We start from the raw sequence: 18,107 nt of genomic DNA, 5'->3' as shown, positions 1-18,107 counted from the left end.
TCATTTGCGTTGAGCCATCACATTCCGATAAAATACGCGACATGATAAAAAAGACGAAAGGGCGCCCTCTGGAGTCACAAACTCAGAACTTGATTTGACAGCGGAACCATTAACTCTGTCCGTTTTCCAGGGGTTCGCTGACTGCGTTGCACAAAACAATGTCCACGCCCAGCAGAACTCAAACATGACTTGGAGCTCAGTCAGCTTTAGTCTGCTAGATACTTTCTGGTTATTTCTGGCCCTGTGTTTCCTTGTAGCTTTTTGCGTCCACAAAGCCTCAGCTCAGCTGCCGGGATTGTACCGGAAGTCCAGTTTGTTTACATTGTTTCAGGATCTGATTCGTTACGGAAAAACCAAACAGAAGCTGAACCGAGCAGAGTGGCTTCGAGTGTTTGACGTCCCGAAACGGTAACAGAGAGGCAAAAAAGCAAAACTGTTCTATATATTGACTAATAGTGTCTTATTTGTTTGTTTACTATAAATAAGACGAGTCTTTGAAGTGAAATATCGTTAACTATTGTGGATAAAACCTCTACTTAAGCCTGTTTTGTTCATACAGGTGGTTTTGGCACTTTTATGCCATCTCTGTTTTCTGGAATGTTTTCCTTCTGCTGTTGTCTATTAACTTCATCTACCAGCTGCAGTCTTACCCATCATGGCTGACTGGGATGTTGAAGATTTTAACAGGTGTGCCCAGCTTTGACGGCCAAGGTAAACTGCCTAAACTTTTCTATAAAGTGCGCATTTGCTGTCTGATCCTTGCTGATGGTCCCCTCTCTGCAGCCCCACAGCTGGCCACAGTCCTGGTGCAGCTGCTGCTGTGTGTCCACTCCCTCAGGAGGCTGCTGGAGTGTCTGTTTGTCAGCGTGTTTTCTGATGGGGTCATGCATTTGGTGCAGTATTTGTTTGGTCTGGGGTATTACATGGTGCTGGGATTGACTGTGCTTTGCTCGGATCAAATGGCAAAAGGTTAGATCCTCTACTAATCTTGTGTTAATCCTGTCATATGTCGTTCTGCTATGGTGCTGTAAAGGCCTATGCTGCTTTTTTAGGTCCTGGCACTCTCCTCTCTCAATTGGATTGGATTCATGTGGCTGGATTTGTTCTCTTCATCGCAGCCTCTCTGCTGCAGCATCAGTCTACGGTCCTGCTGGCCAGGCTTCGCAAGGGGAAATCAGGTCAGTCTGTGATGGAGTTTAACTCCACCACTACTGACACGTCTAAATTGACTGAAGAGACTTTAGGTGTCAGTGAAACACCAAAACATAGGCATCTGCCGCTATGAAGTTCTAATGTTATAATAACCTTGTGGCAAAATACCATATTATCATGGTATTTACACTTTAAAACAAAAAGTTTAAAATAATTTGGATCATTTTATTTAAAACAGAGATTAAACAATTATCTCTACTGCTGCTGAAATAGTATAGTTATTAGTACTGTTGCTATCTATAACATTTATTGTCATAAATGCAAAAGGGGGAAATAATTTTCAGCTTATCAAAATTTGTGCATGAAAATCCTTTAATAGTTTGCAAATATCCTTGAGAAAAGTTTAGTTTGAAAGTGCATATATGGTAAAAGCTATCAAGATATTAGTTGTAATTTCTTGGCAAAAAAAAAATAAATATATATATATATATATATATAGTGTTAATACTGACCATAAAGTAATAGAAGCTTCAGTAATTCTGAATTTCATTGCGATTTATTAATTGTTTGATTGTGTTCGCAATAACCACATTAGAGGTTGGCAATATGGACTTAAAATCACAATATTTTGAGGTGCTTTTATGATAACAATAAAATTGTTGATAAGAACTATAACCTTTTCAGTCTTTTTTAGGTAACTGTGTGGCTGTGACTGCGTGTCACAGCAATCATAGTGCCACAACCACAAATACTGCTGAAATAGGCTTCTTCAGGACATCAGTTATATAAAGTGTGATTTTCATCACAAAAATGCACACAGTAACTGCATTTTAATCATATTTTCTGGTTTATTGATGTTAATTGATGATCTCATGGAACAAACAGTAGAGAAAATAGAAAAAGCACCAATCCCAACAATACAGCCAGTTTTTGGAGTTTTCCAACATCATTAATTGGAATTTATCGTTCTCATGTTAAATCTAAATTCTTATTATGATAAGAAATTTTTCACGATAAACAATAAATATCAGACTCATCCTCTGCCAGGAGCTGGGTCACATTGAACGCCTCCACCAAAGACCAGATAACTTGTTGTGACTATAGCCGCATTTAGTGAGAAACACATCAGAAATGCGTTATCACAGCCCTTCGGTTGTTTGTTACACACCTGCGAATTAAATGTCCTAGCTAATGTGTAAGTCTTTGGAGCAAAACATTTGTCAAGTGGTTCTCACAGCTGAGAAACCCTGCTGCTGGAGGCAAAAACAAAGCAGGCCTTTCATCTGGAGGGGTGATGTCCAACAACATGGATTACCTGATACAGCCGCTGTGGGAACTCGTGACATAAAAAGTAATAGGCAGCTTTTTATATCTGGCTAATACAATAATACTATCTCTGCTATTTAGCACCATCTACTATCTTACTAAGACAAGACAGGAGGATAAAGTACATTCATCATGCTTTCCAGCAGAAAAACATGAAATAATTTCTAATAATTAAATCTTGATAAAACTACACATGCTTCATATAAAGAACATTATTTTTAATAAAAAATTGATTATGCATTTAGTAAAGTTGATTTTTATTACAAGTTTTTGTAAATACTTTGTGACACTCATTTACTTTTTTAAATCACTATTTCCATTGAATGTAATAATGCGGTCAGTCAGTCAAATAATCAAATAGTATTAAAAAAATTCAGGTTAGTTTATTTCAGTCGTAAGATTTATTACAAAGACACTATTTAATTGAATAGCAAAACCCTGACCCCAAAAAGTGTAGTTAAAGCTATTCTCCTTCCAATTAATACGAACAAATCATGTGTCAGGAAATTAAACTCAAATTAAATGATCTAAACTCTTCATTAAACAAAGAGTTCATAGAAAAGTATTTATTTAACCGATGAAATGTTTGTTTTTCTTTTTAAACAAAGAAAGTTAGATACACATTTTCAGTGCATTCTCTCAGCTGTATCACATAAAATCACGGACTTGATACATAGGCATCCAAGTTACTAAATAGTGGATTTGTTAACAATCAGATCACAACAACAAACAATCAAATGTAACAAAGAGTACTTTATAAAGGTTTACAACAAAGGTGAGCAACAATCAACAGTCACACTAGAAAATGCCAATCTATGTAAACAAAACTATAATAATTTTTAGACAAATAGACAATTTTTTCTTAAATATAATAAATATGATTAAAACTAAGACAGAAGTATTGAAATTAAAATAGAAGCCTGGCAACAAAGATACAATTGATGTGCTTTGCAAACATAATGGGCTGATACAAAGAAGCATAGGATGGCGTCAATAGATCTAGATCCTCAGTTTGTGCTGCTACCCAGCCACTCTCACATGAGTAGGCAGCAAGCAGTAAAGATACCATTGCAGCAACATTTATCAACATGAATAAAAATACATGTTTTCACTCATTTACTGCCAGATTCTGCTATCGGGTTGTCAGCTGGAGAGACTTTACAATAGATCTGAACTGAATCTTTCAAATTTTGAGTTATCCTTGAAACTGCTGTGAGAAATGTCTGCAAAATCTAAATGCTTGATCTAAAGTTGGAATAACACTGTACTGAACTGTTTGTATCTGCTTTTAGGAAGAGTGGAGACTCTGGCTCACAGGGTGCCAGAGGGAGGCTGGTTCGACCTGGTTTCATGCCCACATTACTTCGCCGAGCTGCTGATTTACATCTCACTGGGCTTCGTTCTCGGCGGACTCTCTCTCACCTGGTGGCTTGTGGTCCTTTATGTGCTCTTCAGCCAGGCGCTGGCAGGACAGCTTTGTCACGACCTTTACATTAGCAAGTATGAGTTATACCCAAAGCACAGAAGAGCATTTATACCTTTTGTGCTCTGAGTGCCCTACAACAGTAACAAGACCTGAAGACACTGATAAGTAAAGAAAATAAAAGGAATGAACCTTCAATCAATATTGTCATTACAGCCAGATCCTGTTGAATACAAAACGTAACATAAATACTTTTATTTTATGCCAGCATATCTTTCCTTGTTACAGAATTCCATCATGTTGATTCCAAAGTGCTTTATATTAAAACAATAAAAACCATAAAAACCATTAAAACGATTTAGGGGAAAAAAGCAAAACCGAATTTCTCTGTCATACAGAAATAAATACAGCAAGATTTGGAGCCTGTATATTTAATATACAGGGAAAATTTATTCCACAACTGTGAAAACCCCTTCACCTCTGTGCCAGTCTGGACAGTGGTACAGTTAGAAAAAGGTGATCTTTAGATCTGAGATCTGCAGGACGCATAAGGCTGCAGGAGATCAGACAGATATACAGGAGCTTGAAACAGAAAGCCAGTGAAGACAAGTTAGCATTAGGGAGGTATGTTCGTGCTTTTGGGTAAGATTTTAGGCAGGACTCACTCAGGTTTGTGTTGCAAGGACAGTGTCCGGCTTCTGGACGAAAATACAGAAATTTGCTAAAACAAAGGTCGGATGTGACAAAAGCATGGCTCTTTTAACACTCCAGAAAGATTTAAAAAAAAAAAAAAACTTACGGTACACTTCAGTTTAAAAATCTTTGATATTAAACTAATCACATTTCATATCAGGATGCCATGTAGTTCCCTTATCACGTGGCAATGGAGATGAAGATGCCATCATACATCTGCTTCAACAAACCCACTGTCATCTGGACAAAGCCAGCAGCACTGTGAGGATCATGTTCTTTGATTTCTCCAGTGTATTTAACACAATTCAACCTGATTTACTTTGTCAGAAACTCCAGAAGACTCAGGTGGAGGCCTCAACAATCTCTTGGATCAAAGACTACCTGACAAACAGACCACAGTTTGTGAGACTGAAGGGTTGTGAGTCTAACCAGGTAGTCAGCAGCACAGGAGCACCACAGGGGACTGTACTCTCACCATTCCTTTTCACTCTGTACACCTCAGACTTCCAGTACAAGACAGACTCCTGTCGTCTATAGAAATACTCGGATGATTCTGCAGTCGTGGGGTGGATCAGAGATGGACAAGAAGCTGAGAACAAGAAGGTGGTGGACCGCTTTGTGGCATGGTGTGGAAACTATCATCTCATCTGGAACGTGACTAAAACTAAGGAGATGATTGTAGATTTTAAGAGAAACAAGAATAAGTCAAAAACTATTTCCATCATTGGAGAAGAAGTGGAGGTGGTGGAGGAGTATAAATACCTCTGTGTTCACCTGGACAACAGACTAGAGTGGAGATGCAACTGTGAAGCCATTTACAAGAAGGGACAGAGCAGACTGTACTTCTTGAGGAAGCTTAGGTCCTTTGGTGTTTGCAGCAAGATGCTGCATATCTTCTATAAGTCTGTTGTGGAAAGTGTGATCTCTTCTACCATCATCTGCTGGGGAAGCAGCATCAGAACCAGGGACTTAAAAAAGCTCAACAAGCTGATAAAAAAGGCTGGTTCTGTTCTGGGGACTCCTCTGGAACCTCTGGAGATCATTGTGGAGGCATCCTTTTTTTTCTCACTTGCCTCTCAGGGCTTCCTACTCTTCCTACAGAAGGTTATAAAAATGTTTTGGAGTGGCCTAGCCAAAGTCCCATCTGGAATCTCATACAGAATCTGTGGACAGAGCTAAAGATTAGGGTGTTGACATTGAGGGCTTCCAGCCTCACAAACTCATCATAAATACCAGTAGAAGCTTGCAAAAAGCTTTTCAGCAAATAAAAACAGTTTGATTGCTCTAAGGCAAGTAAAGTCCTTTTCCTTAATTATGGAGAAGGGTATAAATAAATTTGTGATTACAATAAATTATAAAAAAAGATGACAGCCCTTTTACAACATCTTGTCTTTTAAGAGAAGTCTGGTTTCTATCAGTTATATGAAGTTAGTTTTGAATAAAAATCTGCAAGGGAATGAATAATTTTGGGCAAAATTGTAGGTATTCATTAGCTCCACTGTTTTTAGTCCAAAACCAGCTTTTTGGTTGTCTTTTCTAAAACAAAATCCCTATTTAATGGCACCATTTCATGCATGCAAAAAAAAAGACCCAAAATATTACAGTAAATATGCCAGGCCTGCGTGTGGCGATATAATGTCACCACTGACATACAGCACCAACAAAGAAGAAGGTTTGAAGTTTAAAGCTTGCTGTTGTTGGATTGGGGCCAAGGTTTTAGTATCTGTTTATCCAGGGGAGCTTCCAGAAAATGTTTTAAGGAGTGGCTTGATTGGGGCCATTAATAATCTTTGGGGGGGCAGAAGAATACCAAAAGCCATGATGTCAAGAGTGTTATTTAGGTTAACTGGTGTGGTGGGAAATTCAGGCCTGGACATAAAATATATATAAATTGTTCCTCATTAGAATTTTTAAACTAAACCACAAAACTGTATTTTAAGGTCTTTTATACCAAAAATCCACTTGGTATGTTAACACATGCTTCTTTTTTTTACCCCTGAAATACTTTGTGTCCAGGATTTTAAAATACTGTGACTCCCTATTTTGGACAGAAATTTCGGACCCTGATAATATTTGAGCTTGGGTCCAGAAGCGAGTGACAGAAGTTCCTGGCAATTTTTGATCAAGTTGCATATTGATTATGTGCACCAAAATCTGAAAAATTACAACAACCCAAAGTGATAAGAACTGATCAGTCATCTGTGGAAGAATTATGTTTGTAAAACATTGATTAATTGCAGTAGATTAGAAATTAATGTAAAGTATTTTGGGGGCCCCAAAACATCGGGGGCTGTAAGCTGCCAGCACGAGTAACACCTGCTAAAGTCAGGCCCACACTTTAGTCATTTATGTGAGATTTTAAAAGAGCCTCAAAGCTCCAGAGAGGGCTGGTGCAATTTCCACTGGGTTAAAGATGATAACCTCGTCTATTCCTGGCTGAAAATAGAAGCTGTCCAAGCTTTGATCTTTGAAAAACAGTCAAAGAGTGTTAATTGTTTTTAATGGATCCTCGAGGGATTATGTAAATGGAGAATAAAAAACATTCAACTACAATGCATGTATAGACACAGTGCTCCAAATGAAAGAAAAGCAGCTGGAAGTTCTAAAAGCAACTAAATGTTGGAGTCTCTTGAATCACTGGCTAATAAAAGATTTATATGCTTGGACTAAGTTGATTTCTAGTTCATCTTTAGCAGCATACTGTGCTTGCATTACCGTACTTGTTTTAAAGTTGAACAAAAAACTACTTTGGTTCAGTCTTCAACAGGCCTGCTTTATTCAGAGATGTTGGAATACTCTAGAAGGTATTTTTGTTCAAATAAGAATAAAGATTTGAGAAAATATATTTAAACAATCAAGATACAACAAAGGTATTTTCCCAACTCCACCAGTCTTGATTAGATATTTTTGGGGTGACTAGATCCAGAGAGGACTGGATGCCAACTCTTTACACTCCTTGAAATGAACACCTACTTCAGAGAGCTGTTAGCTCATTTTCACCCAGCATTGATGTGAAACCAGTCAGTAAACTGAGCTGTCTGGGTCACATATCTGTGATGCTGTCAGAACTGAAGTATGACTAAATGAGAAACGGGCCGGTCAGTTCAGACTGCTGGAACTGCACAAACATTTATACAGTAATGGTTGCATCGTTTGAAGATCCATTTGCAAAGTAGGACTGTGGTGTTTAAAATAATCTTACAAATTGCATAATTAAATATTGATGTTTTCCTATTTAAATGTTAATTCTCTTTAGTAATAACGGCAAATTATTTATCCCACTTAAGTATCAAATACTCACAGAACACTTTACATTCTTTAACAGGGATAGACCATGTAGACTAAAAGTTTTATCAGCATAGTTTGTGGGTTTTTTCAGTGCATACAGCCTTTAAAAATCATTTACTGTTCAATGTAAAACCGATTGTTGAAAAAGGTATTTCACTAACACTTTCCATGTGCTAAACAATGCATAATATTTGTGTTCAGTCATATTTTGAACCCTAAGCGCAGCATGTATGGATGTTCTTCAAATAGCAAAAATAACTATGCTGACCATACTAACAGTTTTTGGTGTTTGTTGACATCATTACTTAGAGTGTATTTTAATCATTAATAGCACACCTGTTTTTGGTAATTGAAAACGATAATATAAGTGCCCTTGTCTGATGTTCATTGGCAATCACTGATTATATGCTCTGAAATTTGTTTTATTGCTATTTTAATGGCTATAAAAATAAACAAACTGAACATTACTTAGATTTGCAAACAGCAATATTGCTTTTATGTTCATGATAGATTTTCTTCAAAGAAACACAGTACTTATACCTTTTCTTAGTATTTTTATGACAACATAAAAATGGTGGCTTTTGTAAAACACAATGCATACATGCTAAGTGTTTATTATATAACTCTACTTAAATACATAATTAGATCTAAAGTAATTTACCGTTCAAAATTTGACAATTTTCCAGCCAGGGGTTTGTACATTAATACAATTTAAGATTATTACTTTAATTCAAATCAAAAATACTTTATTCATCCCAAAAGAATATGAAATGTTGTAGCTCATATTATGAAGGTTTCTTCAAAGAGCCGTTGTAGATGCTGATGGTCAGGAAGGATCTCCTGTAGCGCTCCGTCTTACAGCAGATCTGAAGAAGCCTCTGACTGAAGACACTCTGTTGTTGTAGGACAGTCTCATGAAGAGGATGATCAGGGTTCTCCATAATGTTCTTCATTTTATGAAGAATCCGTCTTTCCACAATGATCTCCAGAGGAGTCCCCAGAACAGAGCCAGCCTTTTTTATCAGCTTGTTGAGCTTTTTAAGACCCTGGCTCTGATGCTGCTTCCCCAGCAGATGATGGCAGAAGAGATCACACTCTCCACAACAGACTTATAGAAGATATGCAGCATCTTGGTGGAAACGCCAAAGGTCCTAAGCTTCCTCAAGAAGTAGTCTGCTCTGTCCGTTCTTGTAGACGGCTTCACAGTTGCTTCTCAGTTGTAGATGACAGGAGTTTGTTTTGTACTGGTAGTCTGAGGTGTACAGCGTGAAGAGGAATGGTAAGAGTATCAGCATATTCTGATTTGGTTGAAGGCAAACGTGTAGAAGCAGAAGGGTCCATGGCTGAGGTGGAAAATAAAACATTTGAGGTGTGATAGGAAAGCTGTGGGTCAAATGAGGGTGGGATGTCTGTTTTAGCTGTGAGCAGGAGAGAACGATGCTGACTTTGTTTCTAAACTGAACCTATTGAAGAATGTGTTTAGTTCATGATATTGTTTTGCTGGAGCTTGCTCTCCTGCTTCTTCTTGTACACCTCCTTGCTGTCTCTTATCTTGACTTTAAGTTGCTTAAAGTCAAGATAATTATCTGTCTCCCTTTCTGAAGGCTCTTTTTTTCTTGTTAAGCAGGTCCTTCAGGTCACTGGTGATTCAAGGTTTGTTATTGGGGAAGCATCTCACGGTTCTGGTGGGGTTGATGTTATCCACACAGAAGTTTACATAGTCGGTTACACACTCAGTTAAGGCATTGATGTCCTCTCAATGTGGCTGGCTCAGTGCATCCCAGTCTGTAACCTCAAAGCAACCTTGCAGAGCTTCTTCAGCTTCCTGTGACCATTTTCTCACAGTCCTCTTTATTACAGGTTGTCTCTGAACAAGGCGCTTATATTTCGAGCAGAGAAAAACAAGATTGTGATCTGATTTGCCTAGAGGAGGTCTTGCTGTAGAGATGTATGAGTCCTTGACATTTGCATAAAAAAAATCCAATGTTTTGTTTTCTCTTGTAGAGCAGCTGACAAACTGTTGAGACGTTGGAAGTGTAGCAGAGAGTGAAGCATGGTTAAAATCACCAGAAATTGCCACAATTCAATGACTTCCCTTGGCCTCAGAACCCCTCAATAATGCAAATATAGAGCTGAGCCATTTAGAGGTCAAATGAAAATACACTAAATGGTATAAAGGAGTGCATCTCTGTGAATAATGAGGCTAGACAGATTAAAAGTACCTTTTGACAACAACCGTTAAGCAGGTATTAAACAGACCTTTCATTAAGCCCACATTTCTGTATTAAAATGTTTTTAATTGATTTAATGCAATATTGTTATCAAATAAATGTTGTGTTTGATTAGCTTTTAATGGGAAATCATCATAATTCATAAATAGAAAAGCTTTTCATTGATAAAATAAGTTATTGAGATGCACCTATATTGTTACTGTAGGTTCTTTGTACTGTTCTAACACACACACACACACACACACACATACAGCCAACACTGATAAATTCATACTTTTGTAACCCGTTTGAATAACTTTCCATTAAAAACCTCCTTTAAATGTCAGCTAATATCGACAAAGATACCGTCCAATCACCAAGCTCTCCACTCAGGTCGTCATCAAATACGTAGAACGCTGTCCAATCAGGTGTCGGCTTTGTTAACTAAATGCGGGAGCGACATTGCAACTTCCCTTTTGAGTTGGCCCAGTTGGTTTCACCGTGACGTTTAGCACCCAGCAGTCCGTCAAGCTGAGCAGTTTCTCAAAATGAAGTTTGTTCGTTTTGCTTAGGGCGAAATGAAGTGACTTCCGGGGAAGAAGACAGTCATTCAGCTCGCTTGGGGTCGCTTTCGGCAGCAATAATGCCTGTGTTGGTGGGGAGAAGACATGGAGGAGCCAACAGAAATCTGCTCTATCCGCTCGCTGTTGTGTTGTTGCTGTCGGTCGGAGTTGCTGCCATACAGGAAGAGCAGAAGACAATACAGGAGCAGCCCCAACAGGAGGTAAAAGGGTTCTTTTTCGTGCCCGGTTTGATATTTCGTTGTGTCCGGTTGGGTGTTTCTCTGAAACAGCTAGCACCTCTGAATTAGCACATGCTAATCAATACATATGAGCGTTTTCCGGGTGGGATGCTTCTGCAGTGGACCAATTTTCTCTATAGTTTCTAGTCGGTGTCAGCAAAGCCATTGCTAAAAGCACAGATAAACAGGGATCATGGCTGGTTTAAGGTGGTACCACAGTTTCGTGAGTTTCGTTTACTATTTATGTTCTCATGTGACCTGATTTTGGGATCCAGTATTGATTTCTACTCTAAACTTTGTAACTTGGTTGTTTTGTTTGTTACACAGAAAGCCTCCAGTCCCCATCCAGTAGGGCCGATCGTTACCGTGGATGGCTCCAGGAAAGGGAACCTGGGTTTTATCCATGCCTTTGTGGCTTCTTTCTCCGTCATCATCGTCTCAGAGTTGGGAGACAAGACGTTTTTCATTGCAGCCATCATGGCCATGCGTTATAACCGTCTCACAGTGCTGGCAGGTGCAATGCTGGCTCTGGGGATTATGACTTGTCTTTCAGGTTTGTGTCCGCTTTCTTTAACCTACGTGTACTTTAGACTTATTGCTGGCTAAATGGCAATAAAAAAAAGGTCCTGCCTTCTCTTTTCAGTACTGTTCGGCTATGCCACCACAATCATCCCTCGAATCTACACATACTATGTGTCCACTGCGCTGTTTGCCATCTTTGGGGTGCGCATGTTGAGAGAGGGGCTGAAAATGAGCCCAGATGAAGGGCAGGAAGAACTCGAGGAGGTGCAAGCAGAGATCAAGAAGAAAGATGAGGAAGTGAGTACAATTTGCCTGTTTAAGTTAATACATCCATGGCATGTACATTTTTGTACATGAAGCTTTTCCCTTCCGATACAAGTTTAGTTGAGTCTAATTTCTTCAAGAACTCTCTGACAAGCCCTCCTGGTGTGAGCAAACATCCATCATTTACAGTAAAAGAGAGAGCATAGTGGGACATCACGTCCCTCTTTGTCTTCCCTGGAGAATGTGGACCCTTGAATGATGAGATTTCTGAACAACTGCCAACATTTCAGCTTTGAACAGAACCATTAATAGTCAGAGCTCGAAAGCTTTAAAGAACCAAATAGAGCAACTTTGCAGTTAAACGTTCAACCTTTCTTGTACCTATTGAGTTAATTTGCTCTTTCAGCAGTTGGACAAAACATCCCACAGGTGGGTACGGATGGATATTCTGTGGCACACGGTTCCTTCTCCGACATAAAACATCCAAAATGGTATAAAGGGTGAAAAGTGCAAATTGGTGATGGGCCAGCAACCATCAAAATCTGTCTGTAGCAGCCTGAATGAACCGCTGACGGAGAAAGGTTTCCTTGAGGCGACTGTGGCTCAGTAGGAAGAGTAGTTGTCTTGCAATCAGAAGGTTGTGGGTTCGATTCCATCTTCCTCCTGCCATATGTCGATGTGCCCCTGGGCAAGGCACTTAACCTCAAGTTGCCTACCGATCTGCGTATCGGTGTATGAATGTGTTTGCGATTGGGTGAATGTGGCTCTAGTGTAAAGCGCTTTGAGCGGTCTGTATGACTGGAAAAGCGCTATATAAGTTCAGTCCATTTACCATTTTTCAAAAACCATAAACCTTTTGTGCTTTCTTTAAATTCCTTTTTAAAACACCTCACACATACTGGAAATGGGTAATGTTCAATCTTTTGCGCCCTGTGACAGCTTTCACAAAGTCTTGAGTTTAGTGTTTTATCGCCACCTCACAGCACATGGGTACACTGCGTTCATCGGTCGGTAAAGTTTTTTGAATTTCTGACCAACCTCTCCAGGGAAGCTAAATATCATCTGATTTCGGTCACCTGCTGATATTTTGGTGCATCTCTGATTATTACCGTTCTTTAAAGGCATACTCGGCAGCCTTTTAAAGGAACCGTTTGCAATCAACATTTAAACGGGCTTTTTCTGTGACTCAGCTTTTATGAGCCAACTGAAGCAGGAGAACTGTCCAAAAGAGCTTAAATATCACCTTTGAATTTTAGTTTTTATTGGCTTCAATCAGTCAATCGTGAGGTTAACATGGGGTTTGATGTTAATTGTACATAAGCAGTGGGAATGTGAGGATTAAATGATTGCTCTTTTATGTGCAAATGTCTACAAAATCCTGCAGGACGGTTCCTTGGTGCTGATTGTTTCCTTAAAGTCGCTGTTAAGAAGCTTCCTTTGCTGATTTAGACATGGGAAACAGCATGGTATCAGCGATGCTTTGTCAACACAAACTTATTCAATTTAAGACAGATAATGTGTTTATTATTCAACATGCAAAATTACCGCCCTCTAGTCTTTCTGTTTGATTGTTCAACAAATCTGAGAAGATCTGCAGTTGTGTGCTTCTCTAGATTGTTTTTATTTCTGAAACGTTCAGCTCAGCCTGCAGTTAAAACCTTAAATCCGCTATTGACTACAGTGGAGATGTCGGGTAACAGTGTTCACATCCTTCAAAGAATAAAACCTAGATTTTTCACACACTGTTTTTGTTGTGATCCTTGTTGTTTCTGTCTGCAGCTCCAGCGCTCAAAGCTGCTCAATGGCACTGCAGATGTGGAGGCGGGAACAGGAACCACCCTACCACAGTCAAAGTGGCACACACTAATTTCACCAATCTTCATCCAAGCCTTCACTCTTACCTTCCTGGCAGAGTGGGGGGACCGTTCACAGCTGACCACCATTATCCTGGCTGCCAGAGAGGTTTGTCACAGTGCAGCTGTTGGCAGATCACTGTTCTGTTGTTTCCTAATTTAATCTAAAGAGGGTTTTTTTTCATATGTAATTAACAGAATCCATTTGGAGTTGCAGTAGGTGGCACAATTGGGCACTGTTTGTGTACAGGACTGGCTGTGATTGGAGGAAGAATGATTGCTCAGAAAATATCCGTGAGGACAGGTAAGATGTTTTCTGTCACTATAATCCAGTTAGATTTGTTTGAGAAGTTATGTGGTGCTTCCATAGTAACATTTCATTTTCTTAAAATGTGAGATTCCTATTTATATTTTTAAACCTGAAGTTATACTTTTTGAAATTGGTTGTTGAGATGTCAGTATAATTTTCTGTAGATTCTGAGAAGTGATGAGCACCTGTTTCCAGGAAAAAACCTCATGGTGCAGAGTTTCATTTAATGATTGATGTTCTTGTCTCCACAGTCACAATCATTGGAGGGATTGTCTTTCTGGCATTTGCCTTATCTGCTCTGTTCATCAAGCCAGAAGCTGGACTTTAATTGGTGGAAAAGAGAAACAGTTTGTTATGTAAATAAGTGTTAGACATGGCCAATTTGCTGTAAAGAGACTTTAGAGAGACTTCAGGTGTCTGATTGCATTTTCCCACAGGTTCAAACATGTACACATCACACTGATGGAAGGTGCAGCTGCTCAGTTTCAACAATGTGTTTCACTTCAATTAAAACGTTCTGGATTCATCTTGGAACAGAAATCTTCTTGAAGCATTTATTAAGCGTAACAAAAACACTTAGTTACTGCGGCTGGTGGAACAGGCTGCAGCCTGAAGAGGAAGAGTAGCTGTGCTCTCTGTAAGAGCTTTATTCACATCACATGGAGAAACACTTTGTTGAAGCTGATGGAGGACCTCCAACTTTCTACCCTGTCTTTCAAACTGAACCTGACATGCAATACTCCCTCTACTTTGTAGTCTCATTATAGACACTTACATCTTTGAATTGCATGGTACAGTACAGACCTAGTGAATCTCCTGTACCTTTCATTCATGAGTACCTTGTTTCGGTCAACTGTAACAGTAAACAAGTTGCTGAGTGTTGGTATCAACGGTACTTATCTAGAATAGGCCAGCCGTACTGTACCGTGTTATGCAAGAAGCCTCAAGTCTGTTGAGCATAAACTCTTTGGTTTTTAAATGTGAAGGAAATTTTTATGTTTAATATGAGCCTCTATTATTGACAGATCTACCAGCTGCCTCGTCTGCATCAGTCAGTTAGACTTGCTCTTATATTTCTAGCTTCCACTAAAATGTCTTTTTTTTCCCTCTATGCATTAAAATCGAACCCGCTGCCAAGAATACCGTGGCAGTAGAACAAAGGCACATATTGATGCCTGTTCCAATTTTAAATGTTTTATTTGTTGCAAAATCTGGAAGTCTGTCATAGGTCTACGTATAGAGAAATACCTAAACCACTTTAATACCTCTGTATCATGTAAGCACAGTTTTTGTAAAGTTTTTACATATTGGTTTTATTTCAAACAAAAAAAAACTTTTCACACACTCTTCTTCAGGTATGTTTTATTTCTGAATAGCTCCCAGTGCAGATGATCAAAATGAGCTGTTCATAATGAGGAATGGCCAGTCATCAACCTCCTCAGTTTGACCATTTCTTGTTTGTATCACGCTCCAAATCATAAAGTCAGTTTAATGCCGATGAGAAACAAACACATCAGGTAAAGGATCAGTGACTCACCACTTCTTAAAAACCTTATTTAAAGTCGTGTATTTATTTAGCTTCATTTCTTTTCGTCATGTAGACAGTGGTAGAGGTTTCTGTAAGTGGGGTGTGATTTTCTTTTTGTTTGTTTTTTTTGTTTGTTTTTAATGAATGGACTTCAGTTGTGCTGTCAGTATTTGACAGGCTGTACCGACCTGTGAAATACACCTTTGTTTGATTTAAAGAAATGTCTATAAACCTAGGAAGATTAATAAAATGCTACTTGTCTCATTTCTGGGTGGCAAAACTGAGTCCAATCTTAAAACAGGACCAGAAAACTCTCATAAAATGTCACTAAATGAGTTCCTCAGGGCTGTGTGATAGGTCCAGAACTTTTTATTTTTTACAATTTGCATAGATGATGTGGGTTAAGGTTGCTTGTCTCTGTCCTTATGCTGATGACACAGCTGGTTTATTTGCAAGCAAACACTGTTTCCCTGTTGTTTGTTTGCAGGTTTAATTTGTTGTGGTCACATTGGTTCCACCTCGAACTATTTAACAAAACACAAAAAGAACACCCTTGTTTCTTTCAGTTTAGAAACATTCCTGATGTAACATCTACACGAAACAAATCAATAATGGGTTTATAGATCACTCAACAGTAGAAATTAAACCTCAAATCAGAATATTGTTACATTTCCATTCAAACCCTTGTTACATTAGTGGGATACTTCGTGTCCTTTCAGAAGTTACGATATGGGGAAAAGAACATTTTGCTATAATGGAACAAACTACAAGAGGACCTACAGCTGTGCAGCTTAACCCTTATCAAAATCATCAATTCTACAGTGTTATTTTTAATGGGTTTTTTTTTTTTTGCACCACTTCTCATCTCATACAATAAATACCCATCACTCCATACATTTTTGGAAAACAACCTAAGATATCACCTTTTGGTTTATTTGCAGTACTTCTGCTCTAACTGGTGCTGGTAGCAGCACAATCTGGGAGATGTAACAAATTAACAAAAACACTGGTTACTACGCAGTTATTTTTGAGTTGTAAAAGCAAAAAACACCCACTCAGTATGTTGGTGGCCAAACAAATGCTCCCCCTGTCTTGCATTGCCATGTAAAATTACTACAGATCCTAATATTTTTCCACTTTAAACACTTATTTTAGATTAGAATAAGGATTTTGTTAAAAAAAAAACTGTCAGATTCAGAATTTTTACTATTTTAAATGCATGATAGATGACATACTGTTAATTAGGCAGAAAAAACAGTTTTTAACTAAATATATACCTGATTTATTTTTTAATCATAACTACAGCATGTTAATGACTAATAGGTTTTATCCACAAATACTTTTTGTGGAGACAGAAAAACAATAAAAAACTTACATATATGTCTATAAATGCATTTCATTGCCTTCTTTTTTAATTTGGCATCAGTCTTAATAATGAAATTCACATTTTTAAGCGATTCCAAAGTTTTAGCCTTTAAAGTAATAGATTCTTCAACAATCCCTCATGAAGAACAAAATATCGAGGCACGTGACGTCGCCCAGCACGGCGGAGCCAGGGTCCCACCAGGCCTGGGGTCGGGACTCGTCGGAGAGCGCCTGGTGGCCAGGTTGCTCCTCGCGGGACCCGGCCGGGCCAAGCCCGCACGAGAGACGCGAAGCCATCCCTCAGTGGGCCCACCACCTGCAGGGGGAACCGTGAGGGACCGGTGCAAAGAGGATTGGGTGGCGGACGAAGGTGGAGACCTCACCGGCCCGATCCCCGGATGCTTAGGCTGGCTCTAGGGACGTGGAATGTCACCTCGCTGGGGTGGAAGGAGCCTGAGCTGGTGCGGGAGGTCGAGAGATATCGACTAGAAATAGTCGGGCTCGACTCCACACAGCGTGGGCTCTGGAACTCATCTCCGTGAGAGGGGTTGGACTCTGTTCTACTCTGCGGTGGCCCACGGGGAGAGGCGGCGGGCTGGTGTGGGTTTGCTTGTTGCCCCCCAGCTGAGCTGTCTTGTGTTGAGGTTTACCCCAGTGGATGAGAGGGTCGTATCCCTGCGCCTTCGGGTTGGGGAGAGGTCTCTGACTATCATTTCAGCCTACGGGCCGAGTGGCAATGCAGAGTACCCGGCCTTCTTGGCGTCCCTGTCGGGGGTGCTGGATAGTGCCCCTCCCGGCTACTCCATTATTCTGCTGGGGGACTTCAACGCCCACGTGGGGAACGACAGTGACACCTGGAGAGGCGTGATCGGGAGGAATGGCCTCCCTGATCTGAATCCGAGTGGTGTTTTGTTATTGGACTTCTGTGCTAGTCACGGATTGTCCATAACGAACACCATGTTCAAACATAAGGGTGTCCATCAGTGCACTTGGCACCAGGACACCCAAGGCAGGAGGTCAATGATCGATTTTGTTGTCGTATCATCAGACCTGCGGCCGCATGTTTTGGGCACTCGGGTGAACAGAGGAGCTGAGCTGTCCACTGATCACTACCTGGTGGTGAGTTGGATCCACTGCAGGAGGAGAAAGCCGGACAGACTTGGCAGGCTCAAGCGCATAGTGAGGGTCTGCTGGGAACGCCTGGCGGAGCCCTCGGCCAGGGATGTATTCAACTCCCACCTCCGGGAGAGATTCGACCAGATCCCGGGGGATGTTGGAGACATAGAGTCCGAGTGGACCATGTTCTCTGCATCTATTGTCGATGCTGCTGCCCGTAGCTGCGGCCGTAAGGTCTGCGGTGCCTGTCGCGGC

The 18,107-nt window shown here is 39.9% G+C and overlaps 2 protein-coding genes across 2 annotated transcripts; both read left to right on the top strand.

The window, feature by feature from the left end:
* The first annotated feature begins 124 nt into the window (after positions 1-124).
* On the top strand, positions 125-4,255 carry srd5a3 (steroid 5 alpha-reductase 3). The gene is made up of 5 exons (XM_047375376.1): positions 125-408; positions 560-711; positions 784-969; positions 1,053-1,178; positions 3,771-4,255. The coding sequence occupies exons 1-5, from the start codon at positions 185-187 to the stop codon at positions 4,028-4,030; spliced, it is 948 nt and encodes a 315-aa protein (XP_047231332.1). The 5' UTR covers positions 125-184; the 3' UTR covers positions 4,031-4,255.
* Positions 4,256-10,532: 6,277 nt separating this feature from the next.
* Positions 10,533-15,635, top strand: tmem165 (transmembrane protein 165). The gene is made up of 6 exons (XM_047375776.1): positions 10,533-10,876; positions 11,222-11,447; positions 11,538-11,713; positions 13,460-13,642; positions 13,732-13,837; positions 14,095-15,635. The coding sequence occupies exons 1-6, from the start codon at positions 10,736-10,738 to the stop codon at positions 14,169-14,171; spliced, it is 909 nt and encodes a 302-aa protein (XP_047231732.1). The 5' UTR covers positions 10,533-10,735; the 3' UTR covers positions 14,172-15,635.
* The last annotated feature ends 2,472 nt before the right edge of the window (positions 15,636-18,107 follow it).

This window comes from Girardinichthys multiradiatus, chromosome 9, assembly GCF_021462225.1.
Source record: "Girardinichthys multiradiatus isolate DD_20200921_A chromosome 9, DD_fGirMul_XY1, whole genome shotgun sequence".
NCBI lineage: Eukaryota > Metazoa > Chordata > Actinopteri > Cyprinodontiformes > Goodeidae > Girardinichthys > Girardinichthys multiradiatus.
This window is presented reverse-complemented; position numbering and strand designations above follow the sequence as displayed.